Below are 24,875 nucleotides of genomic sequence, written 5' to 3'. Positions count from 1 at the left end.
TGAGCAGATTACCTTGAAAACAACAGTCGGACATCTTGGACGCAGTTTTCAAATTCTTATTACGACTGTTTTGCACATTTTTCAATTAACCCATATTTAATTTTCATCATAATAAGTAATACAGCACGTAATTAAAAAAACGTGTTTAGTGTATTATTATTATAAAGCATGGCAAGAAAAAAACGTTAGCGTTCTTTGCTTTGTAAAAGTTTTTATTTAGAAGATGAAATGACATTGAGATGTAAATAAAGAGACAAAAAGCTAACTGAATTTTCGCCACAAGTTTTTTCCTGTAAAGCTTATGTTCCTCATTTCACAGACTATCCCATCTGTGGCCTAAAGGCAAAAACGAATGTCCACCTCAGATGTTACAAAAAGGATACAGCAGAATAAAATAGGCCGACATCAATGACACTAAGATAAGAGTGTCTGCTAAATGACTAAAATATAAAACATCTCCAAGCTATACGTTAATATAATCTTCATAGTTTGGTCATAATAATTTCCACTCTACCCAAACACATGACAGATAAGGGGATGCTGAAGATGTTGTTCTACAGTTCCCAGGCACAGAGGTAGGCTACTGCTCTTCACCATTGTTCTCTTGAAATGTACTGTAATTATATCTGTCCTACAGCAGGCTTCAGACATGTGTCGTCTTACTGCTGCTTGGAGAAGAAGTCTTTGCTCTTCTGCACGTCGGGCTTGATGGTGTCACTTCCTGGTTTCCAGCCGGCAGGACAGACTGAGAGGAAACACCAGAGAAGAAGTGTGAGTCTCAGAACAGTGCAAAACCCACTTTGAACCTGAGCTTCTAACTTTTTAAATTGAACCTTTATTTCACAAGGAAAGTCAATTAAGAACAAATTCTTATTTACAATGACGGCCTACTCCAGCCAAACCCGGACGAAGCTGGGCCAATTGTGCACCGCCCTATGGGACTCCCAATCACAGCCAGGATGTGATACAGCCTATATTTGAACCAGGTACTATAGTGATGCCTCTTGCACTGAGATGCAGTGCCTTAGACCACTGCGCCACTCGGTAGAAATTGTTACAAATTTCAATTTGTTGTGGCTAACGTTAGTTAGGTAGCTAATGTTAGCTATGCCAGGGGTCAAGGTTAAGAGTTACGTAGGTGAAATGGTTATGGGAAGGGTTAGCTAACATGCTAAGTAGTTGCAAAGTACCAAAAAAGTAGTAAGTAGTTGCAAAGTTGCTAACTAGCTAAAATGCTAAAGTTGTCCATGATGAGATTCGATCACGCAACCTTTGGGATGGTAGATGTTTGTGTTATACATAGGGCTGTGATGATACTAGTATCGTGATGTTTTCCATGGCAAAAATGAAAACACAATGCAGACCAAACTCTGGTCCTTTAAAAACCTGCTGTATGTAAAATATTGTGTGCTATAGCTTGGAAAATAAATCAATGTGACTCTAGATGACAACATAATGATTTTGTTTCCTACATTAGGGCTGTTTTCCTGAAGAAATTAAATACGCTTTGTGTTTTGTTTCCTTGCCACGATTAGAGTGACCACATTTAAAATACCCAAATGTGAGATAACAGGATAATTTTGCGGGACAGTGTAGCCTACGTGCAAAAAAACATTTGACAGCCGCCACCCCCAGACACACACACAAATCCCAAGCATGGAGCAGCGGAAAAAAATTATGTTCCAAGGGGGGCAATAAAAATGACGTCATCGTTTCTCAGTTTGTTCCGACAGATTTAACCTATTGAATATCATTATAGAATATGCAGAAAATGCATCCTCCAATCTGCCTATGCCCACACATATTGTCTCAATTTTTACAAATATTTTTAATACCCTCAAACACCAAGTTAGGCATACCTAATTTCAAAATAGGACATGGCATCATCATTGTCAATCGTGAATAATAATTATTCACGTTTTAACAGTGAAATCTCCAAAACTTCATCTGCATGCCAATCATTTGATCTCAATCAGTTTCATGGGAATATGCATTCAAGATCTTCTTGAATTACTGTTTCGTAAGCAAATTACAGCAGATGGTGTTAATTAACAAACAATTTAGCCTTCCTGTACTTTGTTCCAATCAAAGCAAATTCTGCCTATTTTTTGGGACTATTCAACTTAGCATCTCATAAGAAATTAGGTGGTGTTTTTGGTGTAACAGTGATGTTATACACAGCTATTATAGTTGGTTATGTTATGAAGAATACTAATTAATCATTATGTGATCTTCCAAGACATTGATTCAGCTTTGATGTAACTTTACTAAACAAGCACCATTGTGAGAAGTGGTGGAGCAACTCCGGTGCGCTCCGGTACAACCCTGCAGTCCGCTGAATCGAACAAGCAATTGAAGCGCATACAGCCTACTCTATTGCCTCGCACAAATTTTGGTGATGCAGAAACGAGAACTCACATGTGTGGATGTTTTATGAAAATCTGGGGATATTTAGCCAAGGAAACATTTCTGGTTGGTGAGTTTAGTAGTAGCAAATATGTTGAATGAGCAACTAATGAGTATGGAGAGCCTCACAGGTTTGACGAAATTACCTTATCTTTCAATCTAATACGGCTATTTACTTACTTCATCAGACGCACACTTTTTGTAAGTCTTGTCTTGCGCAGAATATGAGATTGGTGAAGTGTTTAACATCACCAGTAGGCTACCAAATCCTTATGATATACTGTATATATTTTCATAAGCACAACGTGAATGCAAGACCGGTTGGAATGTCTGACTGAAATACGGGACAAATAAACCTTTTTTTCCCTAATGAGTGGTGTTTGAATTTGTTGATAAAATGCAGGACATGATTGTTTGGAAATCCGGGACATGTGGTCCCACTAACCATGATACTAACGAGTATTGCGATACTGGTATCGTTCCGGCCCTATTTATACGCCCACCCATCCTTTTGCCTTAAATAACCTTTTGTCTTATGTAACCATACCAGACATAACATATCATACTAATTTGGATGTCTCAGATTTTTGTTTACTGTGTTACGTCTAGTCTATGAGACCAGGCTGAAATATGGCACTGCAACAAGTTGGGCTAATTCCATGCTGGATAAGGTGGCATGGTTTTTGGAAAACAAAAAGTCAGCAGGGGTAGTCATGTACCTTCTCCGTGTTTGTCAGTGAACTGAAAGGCCTGCACCAGACGCAGGGTCTCGTCAACGGAGCGTCCCACCGGCAGATCGTTGATGGTGATCTGCCTCAAGACGCCCTTGTCGTCAATGATGAAGAGGCCCCTGAAAAAGCAAACGGGGAATAAATGGAGTGATTTTTTTCTAAACCTACAGGATCAGACATATGTAACAGAGGTGGTTCGGTGAACAATGCTTGCGTGATATGTAACCTTGCCTGAAACCTGATGACTTGTGTTAGCTACCCAAACCAATGCCTAGGCTTTAGCTTAGCAGGCTATTAACACAGTCTTGTGTTGTGCACATTACCCGGGTTTGGACCCAGTCGGTCAGAGACACTGAAATTTGACCCTTGAACTTTTTCTGTTGTGAACCCACCTGTAGGCAATGCCCTCATCCTCCTTCAACACCCCGTAGTCCGTGGAGATGGAACGCAGTGTGTCGGCTACCAGAGGAATCTTCATGGCACCCAGACCGCCCTGCTTACGAGGTGTGTTGGTCCTTTAAAAACACACAGAGAAAGTAAGAGACTGTCTTTTTGTTTTGTCTGACACCAAGCATCCCTGCAAGTCATGGTATGCAGACGGGACAGGGATAGTAGGAAAGGTGTTTCTGTGAGCAGGGGGAACAACAGACCTGCACTAGCTGCACTGTAACTTATTCTGTGTCACCTAGGGCTTCATTTTCGAAGGGCAAAAAAAATGTGAAAAGTGAAAAATCCTCAAGTACCAAGCAAGATGGCAGAAGTGGGAATCGACAGAGGCACCAATGACCTCACAACCGATCTTCCTAAACTCCTCGGCAGCGTCACTGAAGGCGATGATCTCAGTGGGGCACACAAAGGTGAAGTCCAGCGGGTAGAAGAAGAACACCACATACTTCCCTGCAGGCAGGCAGCACAGGACACAAACACAAGATAGACACACTATTAGACACTTATTCAATTCCAATGCAGCCTGGAAGCAATGAATACATTCAGTGTGCATTCAAGGTAACTAATAGGTCATTACTGTAATAATAAACAAAAATCATGTAAAATCATGAAACCAGCCACAAATCCTAGCACAGAGCCAAAATAAGACAGTTCAGGTTCAGAATAGTATGAAGCATTGTAGTATGCCTACCAACCTCTGTAATCAGACATGCTGATGTCTTTGAACTGGCCGTCTGGCATCACTGCTTTGGCCGTGAAGCCAGGGGCCAGATGCCCGATGCGTGCTTTACCTGCAGCCATCTTCACTTTGCCTGGAAAAAAAACACTTTACCTGTTTCCTACTGTTTATTTGAAATGTATGTAACTCTGTCCTTGAGCTGTTCTTGTCTATTATTGTTCTTTATTATGTCATGTTTTATGTAGACCCCAGGAAAATTAGCTGCAGCTTTTGCAACAGCTAATGGGGATCCTAATAAAACAACAAAATAACAAATATGTATGCATCAAATGTACAGTATAGCAACATTAACTACTAAATGGCAGTACACAAAAACACTGTAAAATAACTGGACACGAAGGATGAACTGGAAAGCTCTCTCCATCCTCTTTCTCTATACATATGTACGATTTTAACTTGGTCCCCCTGCTGCAGAAAAACTTTCTGTAACAACCCCTATAAAAATGTCCAAAATAATTATAATTATAATCGACATATTAACTATGCCTGATTTTATTTTGCTGCCTGATTTTTTTTACTGCTGTAGCAAACTGGCTCAAAATTAAGATCGTACATCTCTAGACACTTTCAGCATTGAAGCTATAAATATAATGTGTACAGAACTGAAAGCAATACAAGAAGGACATTGATTCAAATGAAGAATTCACTTCTTTCATTTCCAACACCTAATCAACAGGTGTTTCCTCAATGAGCAATTGTAGCTTTATTTTACGCATCAATCAAAGAGTTCAACTGGTTGTTCTTGCCTGACAAAACTTCACTTTATCACGCACGCAGTCATTTTTCCTCAGCGTGCATGTAGGCAAACTTTCTCTAGTACAGACAATGTTCTCGAACAGGGCATTTGATTACTTGAGTTCACTGTTCAAGGTGAACTGACGCTCTGGCGCACTTTGGAATTTACTCAGCCAATAAACGCACCGCGATGTAGCCGCGTAGGCCTGTGACAGTCCTTTTTTTTTTTATAGGAATTTGATTGTACTATACATTAATTAAATCCTATATGAAAATGTGTCGTTTGCTTTAACTTATTTCATAAAAAATATTTATTCCTGAACTAACTAAAAGTTAAAGCAAAACACGATTGTTTCACAATGATCTGAGTTTTTTTCTCGACAGTGATTTTCCTCATCTGATTTTGTTGTCCAATATTCCATTGAACAAATGGTGTAGGCCACCTTGACATCCTCCCCCCAAAAACTATTGTAAAAGCTCAACTGCATTTATTCTGTCGTCAAAGAAAACGAGAAGGCAATACAAGTGTAACTAAACAGTCATAGTATAACTAAGCTTTGACTTTCTTTTTTTCGTAACCGAAATAACCGAAATAATTATTTTGCCTACTTTTCAAGTTAAATTCAAAGCGTACAATTCACATACCTCTACTTCGGTCCCACTGCGGCAGCTTGAGAGGAGGAGTGCAAAGAATGACAAGAATCGCTTGAAAATATATACGGCAGCTCAAATCTCGCGATGTTATAACACCGGCAATGGCCACAGCGCAGTCATTCAGTTGTTATGAGTATTTGACTACCTCACACGGCACCATGACTTTGCAAATTTCCTTCCTCATGCCAGTAACCTGCGGTTAAAAACTCGTATGAGTAAGGATGAGTAAGGACTAAATCACAGTAGTAAATAAATTATGTCCCCCACTCTTGTCTTCTCTTATCATCTTTTCTCATTTCTATTCTTCACAACTTGCAAAACTTATAGATGTAAGCCTACATAACATACGTGACAGTTATTGCATAACATATTGTGGTCAATAATGGCTGATCTCTCTGAGGGTATCTCAGCTGGAGTTGGGATATGCATAAAAAAACATTTCCATATAACACTAGTACAAGCACCCCCTATTTGATCTTTTGATGTCTAAATTCTTATAACCCTACAATTAAAAATTTGATCTTGTCATCTTCAAAGATACTGTATGTTTCTCAGTGATTCTCAGGGAGAGCAGCAGAAGCCCACATCAGCCCCCTCCTACGAGCCCCTATCCTAATCCAAGTGAACAGTCATCCTGGGGTCAATCCGTTCAGGGGTAGGAAACTCCAGTCCTCGGGGGCCTGATTGGTGTCACACTTTTTCTCCATCCCTAGCAAACACAGCTGATTTCATCAAATTTCATTCTAAACTGAAGATCATGATTAGTTGATTATTGGAGTCAGGTGTGTTAGCAGGGGCTGGGGCAAAACTGTGACCCCAGTCAGGGCACCGAGGACTGGAGGTGCCCACCCTGCGTCACACAGTCAGGAAGCTCCCATCATGTGACCAGTGGTGGAAAAACTACTCAATTGTCATACTTGAGTAAAAGTAAAGATACCTTACTAGAAAATGACTCACGTAAAAGTGAAAGTCACTCAGTAAAATACTACTTGAGTATAAATCTAAAAGTATCTGGTTTCAAATGTACTTATGTTTTGTGGTGGTAAAAGTACTCAATTGTCATACTTGAGTAAAATAAATGCTATAAATCAAATTCTTTATATTAAGCAAACCAGATGGCATGATTTTCTTGTTATTTTCATTACGAACAGCCAGGACTCAGACATAATTTACAAACACGGTACTGTTGTTGAGTCTTATAGATCAGAAGCAGTGGGGATGACAACGCATTGTATTGATAAGTGTGTAAATTGGACCATATTGCTGTCCTGTCTGAGCATTCAAAATGTAACAAGTACTTTTGGGTGTCAGGGAAAATGTATGGGAGTAAAAAGTTCAATGGGCTGCTATAGTCTGAGAGGGAGAATGCGAAGATGAGAAGGTGGACTGGAGGTAATTTTTGATAGCTTACTACTACTATAATTGACTTTAATAAAAATAATATGTTTCTTGCCCATGATAAAGCTATTTATCAGTGTCATTGACCTCACAATAAGCCAGATTCAAGTAAATTGCATTGTGGTGCTGAAACTTGAAGCGGCACAATCAATCGGAAATATATAGCTCATAGTGCTGAAAGTAGGCAACTTGTCTTCATCTTAATTAAAATGTATATTAACAACAAGAGGGCTTTGTGTTGGAGCCCATTTCTTCCTATTTAAGAAGTAAGAGGTAGGCCTACCTGTTTGACGTATTCATTATCTCCAGCACCAAACCATGGCGCGTTTCTATGATCTGTGGTTAAAAAGATAAGAAAAAAGGTCCAATTTTTTTTTCTCTGGAACATCACAGGGTAGGATTAAAAGTAAGAAAAACAGTGATTTTCTAAACCTGCAATATGTTTCTATCCAGAGGGAGAGTATTCTCTTGCTCCTCATGTCACTGCATATCTCATAATGTTTGAAAATCACTGTTATTAAAATACATAACGTAGAAATGCGTCGTTTTCACATATGTAGACACTGGTTTGGTGCTGGACCTCCACATCCGGCTTCTTCACCTGCAGGATCGTCTGAGGGGGGTTGGAGGGGAGTGCTAAGAAATATTTCTGTCTGTAATAAAGCCCTTTCATGTGGAAAAACTCATTCTGATTGGCTGGGCGTGGATCCCCAATGGGTGGGCCTGGCTGCCAACTGGGTGGGCATATGCCCTTCCAGGCCCACCCATGGCTGCACCCCTGCCCAGTCATGTGAAATCCATAGATTAGGGCCTAATTCATTTATTTCAATTGACTGATTTCCTGAACTGTAACTCTGTAAAACCTTTGAAATTGTTGTGTTTATATTGTTGTTCAGTATAAGAAGAGTAGCCAGCAGTTAAAGCGTACATTTTTCTGCGTCGGTACTCTGTCTGGGGTGGAAAGGTAGGCCTAACTTTTGAAAGTACTATGCTTAGCTTCATAATGACCTCTCAGATTTAATTATTTACAAACAGGGACATTTTCATTGCAAACAAGACACACTGATTTGGCATTGCAGAAATATAATAAGATAAGATGAATGCATAGGCCTATCTCTCAGACTCTGTCCTTCTTAGCCTGTAATGGTGTGTGGTATTAAAAAAGATTCTGCTAAGGTCTTCAGTCATGTAAATTGATGTAGAATTGCATGACAATTTTATCCATGTAACCCTTATTATAAATAATGTACACTCCCCTTCTTACACCACTGCATGTGACTCAACACGGACACCCCTATAATCTACACACACACACACACACACACACACACACACACACACACACACACACACACACACACACACACACACACACACACACACACACACACACACACACACACACCCATATAATCTACATTATACAGCAGAGGGTGTCCAATTACTACCCGACTTTATTACCCCACGTTGAAATTACACTTTATGACATCCACTTTATTCACTCATCTTCAACCTCTGATTGTTTAGTCTAGTGACCTTCTTCTACTACTACTAGTACTACTAGTGTATGGGGTCACACTAACAATGCCATAGATGGGGTGGTGGAAGACCAGTGACCACCTTAGCATACTTACTCTGAGAATTGCAGTAATGATCTGTTAGAATAGCCTCGTATTACCAGACTGATTACAGAATGTAAGCTCCAAATAATTCTGTATGGTTTTACGAGGTTACTGTTGTTAGAATAGAATGGACTAGACTAGAAGATGACTTTATATGCTCTGGAGAGGGAATTTACCTTGCACATAGAATATATCTGTTAGATCTGTGTTGGCATTTAGGGTGGTGGTTAATCGTAACAACATTCTGTACTTAACCACAGAAGGATTTTTCTCAGTTTTACTTCCTCTTCACCCCCTCTACTAGTGCTATGTTGCCTATGTTGGCTTAGTAGTAAAATAAAGACCTCGAAGGAACACACCTAGGTGCATAGTCTGTTACAATATCAAATACCTTAACGGCGGCAGCACCTTGTAATGGAGACATTTTAAGATGAATAAAGTTCATATTCGGTTAAGAGTCATTTTCTGTGTTCTATTTGAGACACTAATTTGTGTACGGGTTAGATTAGAGAGTTTAACAGTCACATGTACAGGGTTGCAGATGTAATTGCATGGTACAGTGAAATTCTTTAGTGCCGGGCACCAACAAAGCAGGACAAAGTGAAATAAAACAATACAAATATAATGCACATTTAAATAATAATATATAGTGTACATATTAACAACTGTGGGGTGGGGGCAGGGTAAATGTCAGTTGAGGGGGGGTGGGGCTGTGTGTAAATGTACATTTGGGGAGAAGAAGGGAGGACAGGGGGAGCAGATTGCTGATTAGTGGTGGCTATTCAGTATTTTATGATTTTTTTTAAACCATTATTTAACTAGGCAAGTCAGTTAAGAAAAAAATATTATTTACAATGACGGCCTACCCCGGACAACACTGGGCCAATTGTGCGCTGCCCTATGGGACTCCCAATCACAGCCAGATGTGATTCAGCCTGGATTCAAACCAGGGACTGTAATGACACCTCTTTCAGTGAGATGTAGTGCCTTAGACCGCTGCTTCACTCGGGAGCCCAATGGGTATGATGAGACTTGATTCTAGACTTGATACTGAATGTTCATGATTGTTAAGGACTATCTGTTGATAGTGATTGACGCCAGACTGGAGGTACAAGGACCAAGGACACTGATTGATATTGTATTCTGTGACACTGTGATTCTGTAGCAGCTGATCTAGTGACTTCCTACAAGCCTCTCGTTGGGTGTTTCCAGAACATTGGTGCTGTCCCACTGGGCAGACATCAACTCAACTTTCATTGAAATGACGTGGAACAACGTTGATTCAACCAGTATGTGCCCAGTAGGGTGAGATTTGAATATAAGGACCTGCTTAGAGAAGGCGAGTTAGTCATTTTCTCTGCTTCTGTGCTGGAGGTGTCTCCCTGTTGCAACTGTCATTTACTTTATTAATAAAGGGGGCAGTATTCGGAAGTTCGGATGACCGACATGCCCAAAGTAAACTGCCTGTTACTCAGGCCCAGCTAGGATATGCATATAATTGGTAGCATTGGATAGAAAACACTCCGAAGTTTCTAAAACTGTTAAAATAAGGTCTGTGAGTATAACAGAACTGATATGGCAGGCAAAAGTCCGAGGAGAATCCATCCAGATTTTTTTTTTTGAGGTCACAGGCCATTTCAATGCTTTTCTGTGGGATATTCAAAGGAATTCCTCCCAGATTGCAGTTCCTATGGCTTCCACTAGATGTCAACAGTCTTTAGAAATTGTTTCAGGCTTGTTTTTTGAAAAATGAGCAAGTAGTTGTAGTTTTTCAAGATGTCTCTCATTAGCACTCTAGTCTTGTGGCGTGCGTGGATGAGGCCGCGCACTTCGTTAATTATCTAGTATTGAACATACTACATTCAGTCTTAAATTGTATCGTTTATTTACATATTAGGGTACCTGAGGATTGATTAGAAACATTGTTTAACTTGTTGGGACGAAGTTTACCAGTAACTTTTGGGATTTCTTTGTCTGCATGTTGAACGAGTGGAACGATGGATTATTGAATCAAACACGCCAACTAAACTTACTTTTTTGGGATATAAAGAAGGACTTTATCGAACAAAACGACCATTTGTTGTGTAGCTGGGACCCGTGGGATTGCAAACAGAGGAAGATCTTCAAAGGTAAATTATTTATTTTATCGCTATTTCTGATTTTTGTGACGCCTCTGCTGGTTTGAAAAATGTTTTTAATGCTGGTGTATGCGGGGCGCTGTCCTCAGATAATCGCATGGTATGCTTTCGCCGTAAAGCCTTTTTGAAATCTGACAACGCGGTTGTATTAACAAGAAGTTAAGCTTTTAAATGATCTAAGACACACGATTTTTGCATTTTGAATTTCGCGCTCTGCCATTTCACCGGATGTTGTCGAGGTGGGACGCTAGCAGAACACCTAGCCCAAAGAGGTTTTAACGACCACTCTCGTTTTTGTCCACCTATTACACAACTACACTAAGAAATCATATGTCTCCACAGTGGTCATGTAGCCTGATCCCAGATATATTTGGGATGTCAGCTCCTAAGGCCAATGGGACCAGGCTAGTCATTTTCTGCCCTCAGATGAAAAGATGCTACAGAGATTATTGTGTGCAATCTGAAGGGCCCCTCTCTCCTTCACCTCACCCTTCTGCTGCTGTCACTGGGATGATGTCTTTGCATGTTGTTGCCATGGACACCACATGAAGGGCCAGATAGGAGGGGACCAACACAATAAACTCTTATTAAACCTGCAGGCAACAATTGGTGGTCTACAGATCAAAAAGAGGCCTGTTCAGCTTTCAAAAACACATTAATACAGACATAAATAGTACCTACCTATATCAGCATCACCAAAACACTAATTACATAGTATTTGACTGTTTGAAGCCCACTAGACCATAATCTGTTCTCTATTCTCATATACCGACTGCCAGTGCAAATGTGTTCCTTCTGCTGTTGCTAGGGACCTATAGAGATAAAATGTTATATTATGGGAAGTATGAAGCAACTTATATACTGCCGTGTACATGTAGACAGGATATTACACACTATGTCATCCAGACTTATATAATTGAGTCCATCAGCTGACTATTTTCCTCACAACAACAAGAGCCTCATGGTGCTCAACAGTCCCTCTTGTGAATGAAGACAGGTCGGGATGATTAATTTGAACCATTCACCATAGTAGAGCAAAATTGTCAGCTTTCTAAGACCTATGTTTTACTTGAGTGCAATAGATTTTCGTTTATTTTCGTTTATTAATTCGACCATTTAAAAAAACAAGCACACATAAAACTTGAAAAAGCCATACATGCACATGAGTAAAATCATTGAGGATAACACACAAAGTCTGGGACTTATTTCCATTGTGGTCCTCTTGAGACAAGATGGCTAGACAAGATTGAACACAGTATGGCAGTGAAACAATAAAACAAAAACAGAGAAGAAGAACATCTATCTCATCATTCCAGTTACATCATAGGGGTTATTCATATGGGCACAGAAGACATCAAACATATTTTTACTTATTTTTACCCAGAGAGGACATTTATTTTATGGGATGAGGCAACTCATTCCATTCTGAGGCTCCAGTATACAAGAAAGTACCTTTCCCAGCATTACTCCTGAACCTGTATAAGCACACATCAGCAACACCTGATCTGGTGCTGTGGTTGTGTGCATCCCTAACACGAGGAAAGTAATCACTTAGATATCTGAGCGCAGGACCATAAATACTCCTGTAAACCAAACCTAGTCTAATCTGGGACACCCTAGCCTCAACAGGCAGCCAGTTTAGTTCCTGAAAGCAGCTCCTGCCTATGTGAGTACGTGGACTCACCTTCAATACTACCCTGATCAGCTTATTCTTGGCTATCTGGAGCTTCCCCTTCATTAATTTATATAAGCCCCCAAACCAGGAAGTACTAGCGTAGTCAAAATGGCATTGAATGAGGGCATTAGCTAGCACTTTCATGGAGTCCTTATCAAGCAGCTTGGACTTTCTAGCCAAAAACTTAGTCCTGGCATTAACCTTCCCTAGCACTTTATTGGCCATGCTCACACCTCCCAAGCTTCCATCAAGGATACATCCCAAGTAGCTAACAGAGGTTTTAGTAGTCAGCACCTCACCCCATAATTCCACATTGATTTCAGAGGACCTACTCAATTTAGGTCTGGATCCAAAAATAATTGCCTCAGTTTTCCAAAAGAGCAGAGATAGCTTATTATCTCCAAGCTATTTGCTAATGTTAGTATGCTCTGTGCTAAGTATGCTCTCCAACATAATTTTACTTTTGTGAGACACCAGAAGTGTAGAGTCGTCTGTATAAAGAAAAAGATGGCAAGAACAAGCATCTTTCATATCGTTAATATACAATAAAAACAGCAGAGGCCCAAGCATGCTCCCCTGCGGAACGCCACATCTCATTGGTTTTGCCTGAGACAGTGAACCATTAACCTCTACTACTTGCTCCCTTCCTGATAAATAGGACTTTACCCATCCTAGAGGGATACTGCTTAACCCCAGTGCCTCCAGTTTGGAGATTAGGAGACAGTGGTTAACTGTATCAAAGGCCTTCTGTAGGTCAAGCAGTACCATTCCACACAGATTTCCCTCATCAATCTCTTTCCTGATGAAGTCAGTCAAGTAAAGTAGACATGAATCAGTGGAGAATGTTTTTCTAAAACCCGACTGAAAATCATACATTAGACCTTGTTTGTTAACATATTCATACATTTGCTCATGTACAACTCTCTCCAGGATCTTTGATGTTACACAGAGGATAGATACAGGCCTATAATTCCCAGGGTCAGACTTTATCCCCTTCTTATACAGAGGTATAACTTTAGCTTGTTTCATGTCCCTGGGAAAGGTACCTTGTTCAAGAGAGAGATTAACGATATGCGTACTACAAGGGCCAATTTGCTCAGCAGAATCTATAAGAAGTCTTGCAGGAATATTATCCAGATCTGGAGTTTTGGAGCATTTAAGCTCTGCCAGCATACTGACTATTTTGGCAGTTGCTACCTTTGCAAAAGAAAAAGAGTTTGGCTGAACCCCCAACTCTACATAATACTTCTTGACTCCGTTGCTTCCATACAAACCAGAACTGGTGGCAGCTTGCTAACCAGCTTGCTGGCAACATAAGTAAAAAAGAGTTGAATTCATTGGCAACCTCTGCTTTTTCATGTATCATCTCCCCCCTGATGTTCAGTCCAATACTGTTTAGTTTGTTTTTGGTAGTACTACTACAGCCTAGTTTCTTAAATGATTTCCAAAGCTTTTTAGGGTCCTTTTTGTTCTCAATTATTTTCTCAGCAAAGTAACCCCTCTTAGCTTCATCCATCCTGCTCTGTGCTTAATTTCTGTGACGTTTATATAGGACAAAATCACGCTGCTCTTGAGAGTTCTCACATTTTTTTAAAGGCCTTATTCCTTGCTTGGATAGATTCTAGAATCTCATCTTTAAACCAAGGGCTAGATCTCTGCTTTACCCTGACCCGTCTAATGGGAGCCATCACATTCACCACATCAAGGAATCTACATTTAAAGACTTCCCAGGCACTGTCTAACCCTACACTATCTAGCACAGGTGACCATACGACACATAATTCACATTTACATTTCAATTACATTTACAATTAACAATACACAATACACCTTTACATTTCAATTACATTTACAATTAACAATACACATTTACATTTCAATTACATTTACAATTCACAATACACATTTACATTTCAATTAAATTTACAATTCACAATACACATTTGCATTCTACAATTCATAGGACACAGGGTATTAGAATAGAAGTATTGTGTTGATGAAGATGTATGACCAAATTGGTGTGATGGGTCTCACTGTGAGCCTGATTGGCGGTGTCATGTCCAGGCCTGCCCTGTGATTGGTTGTTATTTCCAGGCCTGCCCTGTGATTGGCTGTCATGGGGAGCTAGCAGGGGTTCTTCAGTGAGAGGGTTTATACTAGAGCTCACCTCACAGCAGGCACTGACAGCAGGGCTGCTCTCTCTCTCATCTCCCTGGACAGAGCAAGAGCAGCAAGTTATTTACAAGGGCCTCCTTCACACCTGTCAGCTCTCTCTGGATGGATCTTGGCCAGGCGCATACAGGACTGACAGAGCTGATGTCTCTGATTTTATTCAATTCAATACAACTTTATTGGTTCCATTAGGACAACTATTATTAACATTTTGTGAAGTGAACCGAGCTGACTAAATGCATCTTGAGAGAAATGTGTGGTGTGGTGACAGAACACCTCTGAGTTGTTTTGAACCTTCATCTGCTCTGATCTCTACTTCCTAGATTGCTTACCATGTAGACTCGAGGCTTGCATCTCATGCATACTGGAGTTCAATCAAATTATTGCATAGCAGGTGCCATAGTGAAGGGCTCAAAGAGGCAGTCTCAATGAGGGTTCCTTTGATCAGAGCTGATGTAAGATGGAGAGACTTCTAAATCCACACTTGTAGGCAAAGTAGAACAGTATCACACAGATACTTTCTTACTGGTAAATGCACAAATAATTTGCTTTGCTACTGGCTTTTGTCACCATACTTTCTCCCATGTAAGTTAAACCAGGAGTTACCAAACGTTTTCATTCGGGACCTCCCTTCCAGTTGGACTGAGTCCCCCCCAATATTCGACGGATATAAAAATGTGTCACTGCAACTTTAATTTTTCTCCCGCGTTTTCCCCAAGCAGAAGTTGACAGGAAATTATTAGCAAAATTGGCGCCATTTTTGGAACAATTAGACAGAGAGAGCTGTGCTTGTTTGTCCTTGTTTCTTCTGATAAACTTTTATAGCTACTCGCATCCACGGTATGTAAATGTTTACCATAAGATGTGTTTAATGCTCATGGTCAGGAAAGTATCACTGAACAGCGTTTGCGAAAACGCGCTAACGTTACTGAGATGAGAAGCTAGAAGTGGAGTTGCATCCACCGAATTTCGCCGCTTAACGTTAGTTATTGCGTTCGTAAACGAATGCATGATTAGTTAGCTAGCTACGGGTCTTTATTCAAGACAGTTGGATATTGTTTCCAATGTAGCTAGATAGCCACTTTGTTAGTGCCGACATTAAGACAGCAAAAATGACTTGGTTATCAATGCTTTCTTCTAGTTGCAAAATGGTCATGGAGGAGGCAAACAAACTCATTGGCACAGGGAAGAGACATCTCGTCATGGGGGACGTGGTATCAGCGGTCAACTACCTTCAAGAAGCCTGCGGGATGTTGTGAGTAGGGGTGGAAGTCAAGTGACACACTGAAAGAATTGGTCTGTAACAATATTCGCGATTACTTATTCATTTATTAATAAATAACTTTGCCTTATTTTTTTTTATTTTTCCCAGAGCCAAAAGTTATGGTGACACAGCAGATGAGTGTGGGGAGGCTTTCTTCCTGTGTGGTAAAGCTCTCTTGGAGCTTGCCAGGTAGGTGTTCACTGTCCATCACAGTATTTTAATCTATGCGTTATAAATGGTGATTAGTGATGTACCCCACTGAACGCTGGTCGTAAACAGTATTTTGCTCTCAGAACCACTGCTGTTACAGTTGTAACTAAGACTTAAATGTAATGTTGTTGTGTCGCAGGATGGAGAATGGCGTCTTGGGGAACGCTCTGACAGGTGTTCCAGAAGAAGAGGAAGAGGAGAAGCCCAAAGACTCCAACATTGAAAGCACAGACAATGTTGATGGTAAGCATTTTGCATTGTTAAGCCACATGTTGTTGAAGCTTGCCTAAAGGTACAGCGGTCATGTTGAAAAAAAGTATACAATTTGGCCTAGTCGTTGTTGATCTCTCTGATAATGCTGTATAATGTGGTAGTCACATTTACCTGTTAAAAAAATATATATATTCTTACACGCTTCTCAATATACCTTTGTTATTATCACAGAGAAGACCAGGGATGAGCTCAGAGTTCAGGTCTATGATGCCATGGCAGAAGAGAAGAACGGCGAGAAGGCAGATTCAGATAAGAACACAGTGGAGGAGACTGGAGGAGGCGAGGAGGGACAGACTGTGAACGGCCATGTTAACGGTTCTGACATCACGAACGGCAAGGAGAAAGTTATCGGAGAGAAGGGTGACAAAGCTGAGACTAAAGAGTCATCAGACAACCCAGAAGAGGAGGATGGAGGTTTGAGGCAAACCCGTCATAATGTTTACGCAATATCTTTGATGCAAGAAAATAAATGTCATGCACTCACACACTTCTGTCAATGTTTCAGATGTTGAGGATGGGGAAGAAAAGGTGAGACTTCATCTACTACTGACCTATGTGTGTTCCTGCCGATGGTTTAGCTGCTGTAAAGTCAGTAAGTTAACATTCGATTACCGTTTGACCTCAGGAGGACATACCGGAGGACAGTGATGATGAGGAAGTGGGCAACCTGCAGTTAGCCTGGGAGATGCTGGAGGTGGCAAAGGTCATCTACAAAAGGTACGGTAGGAAATAAATACCCACTCGTCCCTGTTTTACCCTGCTATCCTCCAGTTGTAGGGCTTTCAAATGCGAACTCTATTCAAGTCTATTCCAACAAATCAAATTGAGCCGTTGGATTGATGCATATAAGACAGACTTAATAGTTTGAGAGCCTGAGTTTGTTTGTGTTCTATTGAAGGAAAGAGGGTAAGGAGGACCAGCTCCTGGCAGCCCAGGCCCATCTGAATCTGGGAGAAGTAGCGGCTGAATCAGGTACTTTCCCAACCACCGCTGGTACTTTGGGTTGGCCCATTTTTATATGGATTGCTATGGGGTTGGCTCATACATTGTGCTTCTGTGAGGTGTGTTCCTAACTACCTGTTCGATTTCCTCCCCAGGCAATTACAGCCAGGCGGTGGATGACTTCCAGGAGTGCCTGTCCCTGCAGCTGAAGCACCTGGCCTCAGACAGCCGCCTGCTGGCTGAGACTCACTACCAGCTGGGCCTCACCCTCTGCTCTGACTGCCAGTACAGCCAGGCCATCGAACACTTCAACCACTCTGCTAGGGTTATCAAGAGCAGACTAGGTGAGGAGGTGAATGTGATCAGTGAGATTCTCATTTTGAAATGAATTGTTTAAATCAGTGGGAACCAACCTTTTCTGAGTAGAGATCACTTTCGCAGTCAAAAAGCAAGCAGAGATCTACTATATCTATATAATCAAAAAAAGAAACGTCCTCACTGTCAACTGCGTTTATTTTCAGCAAACTTAACATGTGCAAATATTTGTATGTACATAAGATTCAACAACTGAGTCATAAACTGAACAAGTTCCACAGACATGTGACTAACAGAAATGGAATAATGTGTCCCTGAACAAAGGGGGGGGTCAAAAAAGTAACAGTCAGTATCTGGTGTGGCCACCAGCTGCATTAAGTAATGCATTGCATCTCCTCCTCATGGACTGCACCAGATTTGCCAGTTCTTGCTGTGAGATGTTACCCCACTCTTCCACCAAGGCACCTGCAAGTTCCCGGACATTTCTGGTGGGAATGGCCCTAGCCCTCACCCTCCGATCCAACAGGTCCCAGGCGTGCTCAATGGGATTAAGATCCGGGCTCTTCGCTAGCCATGGCAGAACACTAACATTCCTGTCTTGCAGGAAATCACTCACAGAACGAGCAGTATGTCTGGTGGCATTGTCATGCTGGAGGGTCATGTCAGGATGAGCCTGCAGGAAGGGTACCACATGAGGGAGGAGGATGTCTTCCATGTAACGCACAGCGTTGACATTGCCTGCAATGACAACAAGCTCAGTTCGATGATGCTGTGACACACCGCCCCAGACCATGACGGACCCTCCACCTCCAAATCGATCCCTCTCTAGAGTACAGGCCTTGGTGTAACGCTCATTCCTTCGACGATAAACGTGAATCTGACCATCACCCCTGGTGAGACAAAACCGGGACTCGTCAGTGAAGAGCACTTTTTGCCAGTCCTGTCTGATCCTCTGGCCCAGCAACGGTGGGTTTCTGACCATAGGCGACATTGTTGCCGGTGATGTCTGGTGAGGACCTGCCTTACAACAGGCCTACAAGCCTTCAGTCCAGCCTCTCTCAGCTTATTGCGGACAGTCTGAGCACTGATGGAGGGATTGTGCATTCCTGGTGTAACTCAGTGGCAGTTGTTGTTGCCATCCTGTATCTGTCCCGCAGGTGTGATGTTCGGATGTACTGATCCTGTGCAGGTGTTGTTACAAGTGGTCTGCCACTGCGAGGACGATCAGCTGTCCGTCCTGTCTCCCTGTAGCGCTGTCTTAGGCGTCTCACAGTACGGACATTGCAATGTATTGCCTTGGCCTCATCTGCAGTCCTCATGCCTCCTTGCAGCATGCCTAAGACACGTTCACGCAGATGAGCAGGAACTAGAGGTCGACCGATTAATCGGAATGGCCGATTTAATTAGGGCCGATTTCAAGTTTTCATAACAATCGGAAATCGGTATTTTTGGGCGCCTATTTATTTATTTTCTAGTTATTTATTTAAATATATATATATATTTTTACACCTTTATTTAATCTTTATTTAACTAGGCAAGTCAGTTAAGAACAGATTCTTATTTTCAATGACGGCCTAGGAACGTTCTGCCTCGTTCAGGGGCAGAACGACAGATTTTTAACCTTGTCAGCTCGTGGGATCCAATCTTGCAACCTTACAGTTAACTAGTCCAATGCTCTAACACCTGATTACATTGCACTCCACGAGGAGCCTGCCTGTTACGCGAATGCAGTAAGCTAAGGTAAGTTGCTAGCTAGCATTAAACTTATCTTATAAAAAACAATCAATCAATGACTGTCATTGCTCCAATGTGTACTTAACCATAAACATCAATGCCTTTCTTAAAATCAATACACAAGTATATATTTTTAAACCTGCATATTTAGCTAAAAGAAATCCAGGTTAGCAGGCAATATTAACCAGGTGAAATTGTGTCATTTCTCTTGCGTTCATTGCACGCAGAGTCAGGGTATATGCAACAGTTTGGGCCGCCTGGCTCTTTGCGAACTAATTTGCCAGAATGTTACGTAATTATGACATAACATTGAAGGTTGTGCAATGTAACAGGAATATTTAGACTCATGGATGCCACCCGTTAGATAAAATACGGAACGGAATAAACGTTTTGTTTTCGAGGTGATAGTTTCCGGATTAGTCAAAGGTATATGGTTTAGAGAGAAATAGTCGACGCGTTATAATTCCTGTAATAACTTGCGGCTGAATTTGAAAGGGGTTCCTTCGTTATTTTACCGTTCATGTCTTCCATAGAGAATGTTTTGATCTACTTCAAATAAGGTCTGTGTTTCGCGGAGGAGCAGACTGACAGGGGACCATGCAGACAAGCTCTGCTCTCTGCACTACAACCTAACATTTCTTAACTGGGAATATTGAAGACCCATGAAAGCTGGTGGTTCATTTTAACATATGTTCTCATGTTATTTGAGACTAAATTGATTTTATTTATGTATTATATTAAGTTAAAATAAGTTCATTGTTCATTCAGTATTGTTGCAATTGTCATTATTTCAAAAATGTGTGTATGATATATATATATATATATATCATACACACACACACATTTTTTAAATAATGACAATTGCAACAATTGCCGATTTTAATCGGTATCGGCTTTTTTTGTCCTCCAATAATCGGTATCGGCGTTGAAAAATCATAATCGGTCGACCTCTAGTTTAAACCCTTTACAATGAAGATCTGTGAAGTTAATAGGACGTTTCTCTTTTTGGTGTGTGTGTGTCACGTGCACACTACCGTTCAAAAGTTTGGGGTCACATAGAAATGTCCTTGCTTATGTAAAAAAAAGCACTTTTTTTTTTTTAGATTTAAAATAACATCAAATTAATCAGAAATACAGTGTAGACATTGTTAGTGTTGTAAATTACTATTGTAGTTGGAAACGGCTGATTTTTTTAATGGGATATCTACATCGGCTTACAGAGGCCCATTATCAGAAACCATCATTCCTGTGTTCCAATGGCATGTTGTGTTAGCTAATCCAAGTTTATAATTTTAAAAGGCTAATTGATCATTAGAAAACCCTTTTGCAATTATGTTAGCACAGCTGAAAACTGTTGTACTGATTAAATAAGCAATAAAACTGGCCTAATTTAGACTAGTTGAGTATCTAGAACATCCGCATTAGTGGGTTCGATTACAGGTTCAAAAAGTCCAGAAACAAAGAACTTTCTTCTGAAACTCGTCAGTCTATTCTTGTTCTGAGAAATTAAGGCTATTCCATGCGAGAAATTGCCAATATCTCATACAAAGCTGTGTACTACTCCCTTCACAGAACAGCGCAAACTGGCTCTAACCAGAATGGGATTAGTGGGAGGCCCCAGTGCACAACTGAGCAAGAGGACAAGTACATTAGTGTGTCTAGTTCATTATCCTTTTGGAAGACCCATTTGCGACCAAGCTTTAACTTCCTGACTGATTTCTTGAGGACGTTGCTTCAATATATCCACATTTTCCTGCCTCATGATGCCATCTATTTTGTGAAGTGCACCAGTTCCTCCTGCAGCAAATGATGCTGCCACCCCCGTGCTTCACGGGTTGGGATGGTGTTCTTCGGCTTGCAAGCATCCCCTTTTTTCCTCCAACCATAACAATTCGTCATTATGGCCAAACAGTTCTATTTTTGTTTCATCAGAACAGAGGACATTTCTCCAAAAAGTATGATCTTTGTCCCCATGTGCAGTTGCAAACCGTAGTCTGGCTTTTTTACGGCGGTTTTGGTGCAGTGGCTTCTTCCTTGCTGAGCGGCCTTTCAGGTTGTCGATATAGGACTCGTTTTACTGTGGATATAGGTTATTTTGTACCTGTTTCCTCCAGCATCTTCACAAGGTCCTTTGCTGTTGTTCTGGGATTGATTTGCACTTTTCGCACCAAGTACGTTCATCTCTAGGAGACCGAATGCGTCTCCTTCCGGAGCGGTATGACGGCTGCGTGGTCCCATGGTGTTTATACTTGCGTACTATTGTTTGTACAGATGAATGTGGTACCTTCAGGCGTTTGGAAATTGCTCCCAAGGATGAAGCAGACTTGTGGAGTACAATTTTTTTTTCTGAGGTCTTGGTTGTTTTCTTTTGATTTTCCCATGATGTCAAGCTAAGAGGCACTGAGTTTGAAGGTCGGCCTTGAAATACATCCACAGGTACACCTCCAATTGACTCAAATTATGTAAATTAGCCTATCAGAAGCTTCTAAAGTCATGACATAATTGTCTGGAATTTTCCAAGCTGTTTAGAGGCACAGTCAACTTTGTATGTAAACTTCTGACCCACTGGAATTGTGATACAGCGAGTTATAAGTGTCTGTAAACAATTGTTGGAAAAATGACTTGTCATGCACAAAGTAGATGTTGTAACCGACTTGCCAAAACTATAGTTTGTTAACAAGAAATTTGTGGAATGGTTGCAAAACTTGTTTTAATGAGTCCAACCTAAGTGTATGTCAACTTCCGACTTCAACTGTACCTGTGGCGCTGATGTTTAGGCCAAGGTATGTGTCGTTTTTTTGTGTGCTCTAGGGCAATGGTGTCAAGATGGAATTTATATTCGTGGTCCTGGCAACTGGACCTTTTTTGGGAGAAACCGACGCCTCACAAGTCCTCAACTGGCAGCTTCATTAAATAGTTCCTGCAAAACACCAGTCTCAACGTCAACAGTGAAGAGGTGACTCCGGGATGCTGGCTTTCTAGGCAGTTTTTCTGTCCAGTGTCTGTCTTTTGCCCATCTTAATCTTTTTATTGACCTGAAATGTATTTTTCTTTGCAACTCTGCCTAGAAGGCCAGCATCCCGGAGTCGCCTCTTCACTGTTTCTAAATGACCCCAAACCTTTGAACGGTGGTAGTGTGTGTCTATATGTGTATGTATAAATAGGACTTCAAAAGTCTATGCAACATTAATCTAATAAAACCAGTTATGTAGGAATGAGGTGTGTGTAGTAGGCCTAATACATTATCACATCATATTGGCTATATGCTTACCCCGCCAAAGTTCTTCTCAGATCATATATTTCACAACTCTAGCTTTGATAACAAAATAGATCAGTTGTATCACTTGCGAGGCACAGCTGAGCATAAATTGAAATCTGATGGTCAGTCTACGGAGGGAGAGGGCAGCAGAGGGTCCGCCTCTCACGGTCCCTGTTCTCTCCTTTCTTCCGGTGAGACTGACCAGAGGGGATAGACTTCCACCTGATGGCGAAACTCGAGTGGCACCGCATTATTTCTGCATCATGCACATATTCATGTTCCTATGACCAGAGAAAGTGAAATATTCCTGGATATTAAAATGGACGCGATGCAGGCCTATCGGTAGTTGGCTACTCATTCATTGCAGCTACAGCGTGAGTGGAAGTAGGGTGAAGCGTGTTATTAATTTGAAAGATCATCTCTTTGCGGTATTCTGTCTCTCTGGTCATGGTTATGAAATCTCACATAGGCTAGTGTCATACTTTGCTGTGGGGTCATGGAAGCAGTAGGTACGGTGATTTGAGCTATTCGATTGGCCAGGGCAGCAGACATAGTTGATTTAGCCACAGCTCTCCTCGACAAATGAAACGGTTCCAAATGGGAACACTTCTGAATCAAGTGCACCTACCGCCAACAGCACAAGACGACCGGTTGGTGGCTGCTGGTTTTATTATTGGAAAATGTTATTCTTCTACCTTGTAACACCCTTGTATTGTTTGTCTCCCAGCCAAGCTCCAGGAGGTGCTGGAGAAGGCAGAGGGGCCAGAGGTGGCCCCTGAGGAGAGAAAGGAGATGGAGGAGCTGAAGGCTCTGCTGCCAGAGATCCAGGAGAAGGTTGAGGATGCCACCGTGGGACAGAAAATGGCTGCGACTGTTGCAGCAGAGGCTGTGATGCAGGAGACACTGGTGAGAAGGGGATTGAGATGGAGGGGGCTCTAACCAGTGATTGACCCAGTCCTAGCCCACTTACTTTTTTTAGGCTCTCTTAATGAAGGTTTGAATTTATGCAATACGTCGAGCATGAAGTTTGATTCCACTTTTCGTTGTTTTTGGGGGGGGTTTCAGGCAGGTGGTTCAGCGTTTCCAACTCCGAGTGGAAGTTCTCAAAACGGAGGGGCGTCTGCATCTATAGTAAGCCTGCGCCTCATGATTTTAGTCAGCTTTATTGGTTGATTTGTTGTCCTTTAAACAACGTATTCTAAGGGATATGTCGGTGTGTCCTCCCCTCACTCAGATTCAGGTCAGATCCACATATGGAAACGCCCCCACAAAGTCTCCAGCCTCTGACATCTCACACCTGGTCAGAAAAAAGGTCAGTGAAGTGAAACTATTTGCTTCCAGATACACCCCCCCCCCCCCCCCCACAGTATCCACAAACACCTTTTTGTATTGTTTAACAGAGGAAACCAGGAGACAGCCCAATAAAGGAGAACGACTCTAAAAAGGTTAAACAGGAGACTCAAGTTAACAGCAACAGAGACAACGGTGTCAAAGACAAAATGGAGTTTGAACGGTATGTATGGAGTATGTATTTTCCACTGCAAGTAGTGACTATTTATTTATCCTTTAAATAGGCAAGTCAGTTTAGAACAGTCTTATTTACAATGACAGCCTACCCTGGCCATGCTGGGCCAATTGTGCACCGCCCTATGGGACTCCCAATCACAGCCAGTTGTGATACAGCCTGGAAGCGAACCAGGGTCTGTAGTGATGCCTCTAGCACTGAGACCGCTGCGCCACTCGGGAGCCCAAGACAACCTGTAAGGTTGTTATGGAATACCTACATGTACTACTCAACTTGTTTTTTTAAATGTATGAAGTAAATCACCCTCTGCTCTTTTCACATTCAATAGCATGTGTGACTTCAGTGATGCATTCATTGTGATTATTATGATTATCATGTTTCCCCCTGCAGCCAGTGAAGCCCTGGTGACTTTGATGCCAATTCCTGATTGTCATCACATCGTCCTACTGCAGATCAAGTTGTAATTGTGTCATGTTCCTATTGTGTACCTCTTTTTTTCATATTTGTAAGGTTTTGTACCAGATCAATAAAGACTACCTACTTGATCAATTTGTCAACTTTGATTTGTGTAGACTTCAAAAAGAAGACCCACCTCTTGGAAAAACAAACTACTGTCCCAGTTCCTCCTCACATTGA

General features: G+C 41.4%; 2 protein-coding genes across 2 annotated transcripts; one reads left to right on the top strand and one right to left on the bottom strand.

The window, feature by feature from the left end:
• Positions 1 to 194: 194 nt before the first annotated feature.
• LOC120056048 (peroxiredoxin) lies at positions 195 to 5,827 on the bottom strand. Its single transcript, XM_039004192.1, has 6 exons — positions 5,704 to 5,827; positions 4,280 to 4,396; positions 3,881 to 4,034; positions 3,530 to 3,652; positions 3,126 to 3,256; positions 195 to 745 (listed from the first exon to the last, which is right to left on the bottom strand). Exons 2-6 carry the CDS (start codon positions 4,383 to 4,385, stop codon positions 660 to 662), a joined length of 600 nt encoding a protein of 199 aa, XP_038860120.1. The 5' UTR covers positions 4,386 to 4,396; positions 5,704 to 5,827; the 3' UTR covers positions 195 to 659.
• A 9,614-nt stretch (positions 5,828 to 15,441) lies between these two features.
• On the top strand, positions 15,442 to 24,784 carry LOC120056047 (histone-binding protein N1/N2-like). Its single transcript, XM_039004191.1, has 14 exons — positions 15,442 to 15,557; positions 15,859 to 15,972; positions 16,090 to 16,170; positions 16,331 to 16,434; positions 16,636 to 16,878; positions 16,970 to 16,992; positions 17,090 to 17,181; positions 17,363 to 17,436; positions 17,562 to 17,750; positions 23,442 to 23,620; positions 23,780 to 23,845; positions 23,949 to 24,026; positions 24,115 to 24,227; positions 24,630 to 24,784. The coding sequence occupies exons 2-14, from the start codon at positions 15,866 to 15,868 to the stop codon at positions 24,634 to 24,636; spliced, it is 1,356 nt and encodes a 451-aa protein (XP_038860119.1). The 5' UTR covers positions 15,442 to 15,557; positions 15,859 to 15,865; the 3' UTR covers positions 24,637 to 24,784.
• Positions 24,785 to 24,875: the final 91 nt, after the last annotated feature.

The sequence above is a fragment of the Salvelinus namaycush genome, chromosome 11 (assembly GCF_016432855.1).
Source record: "Salvelinus namaycush isolate Seneca chromosome 11, SaNama_1.0, whole genome shotgun sequence".
NCBI classification, from domain to species: Eukaryota; Metazoa; Chordata; class Actinopteri; order Salmoniformes; family Salmonidae; genus Salvelinus; species Salvelinus namaycush.
Note: the sequence above shows the minus strand (reverse complement) of the source record. Positions and strands in the feature narration are given on the sequence as shown.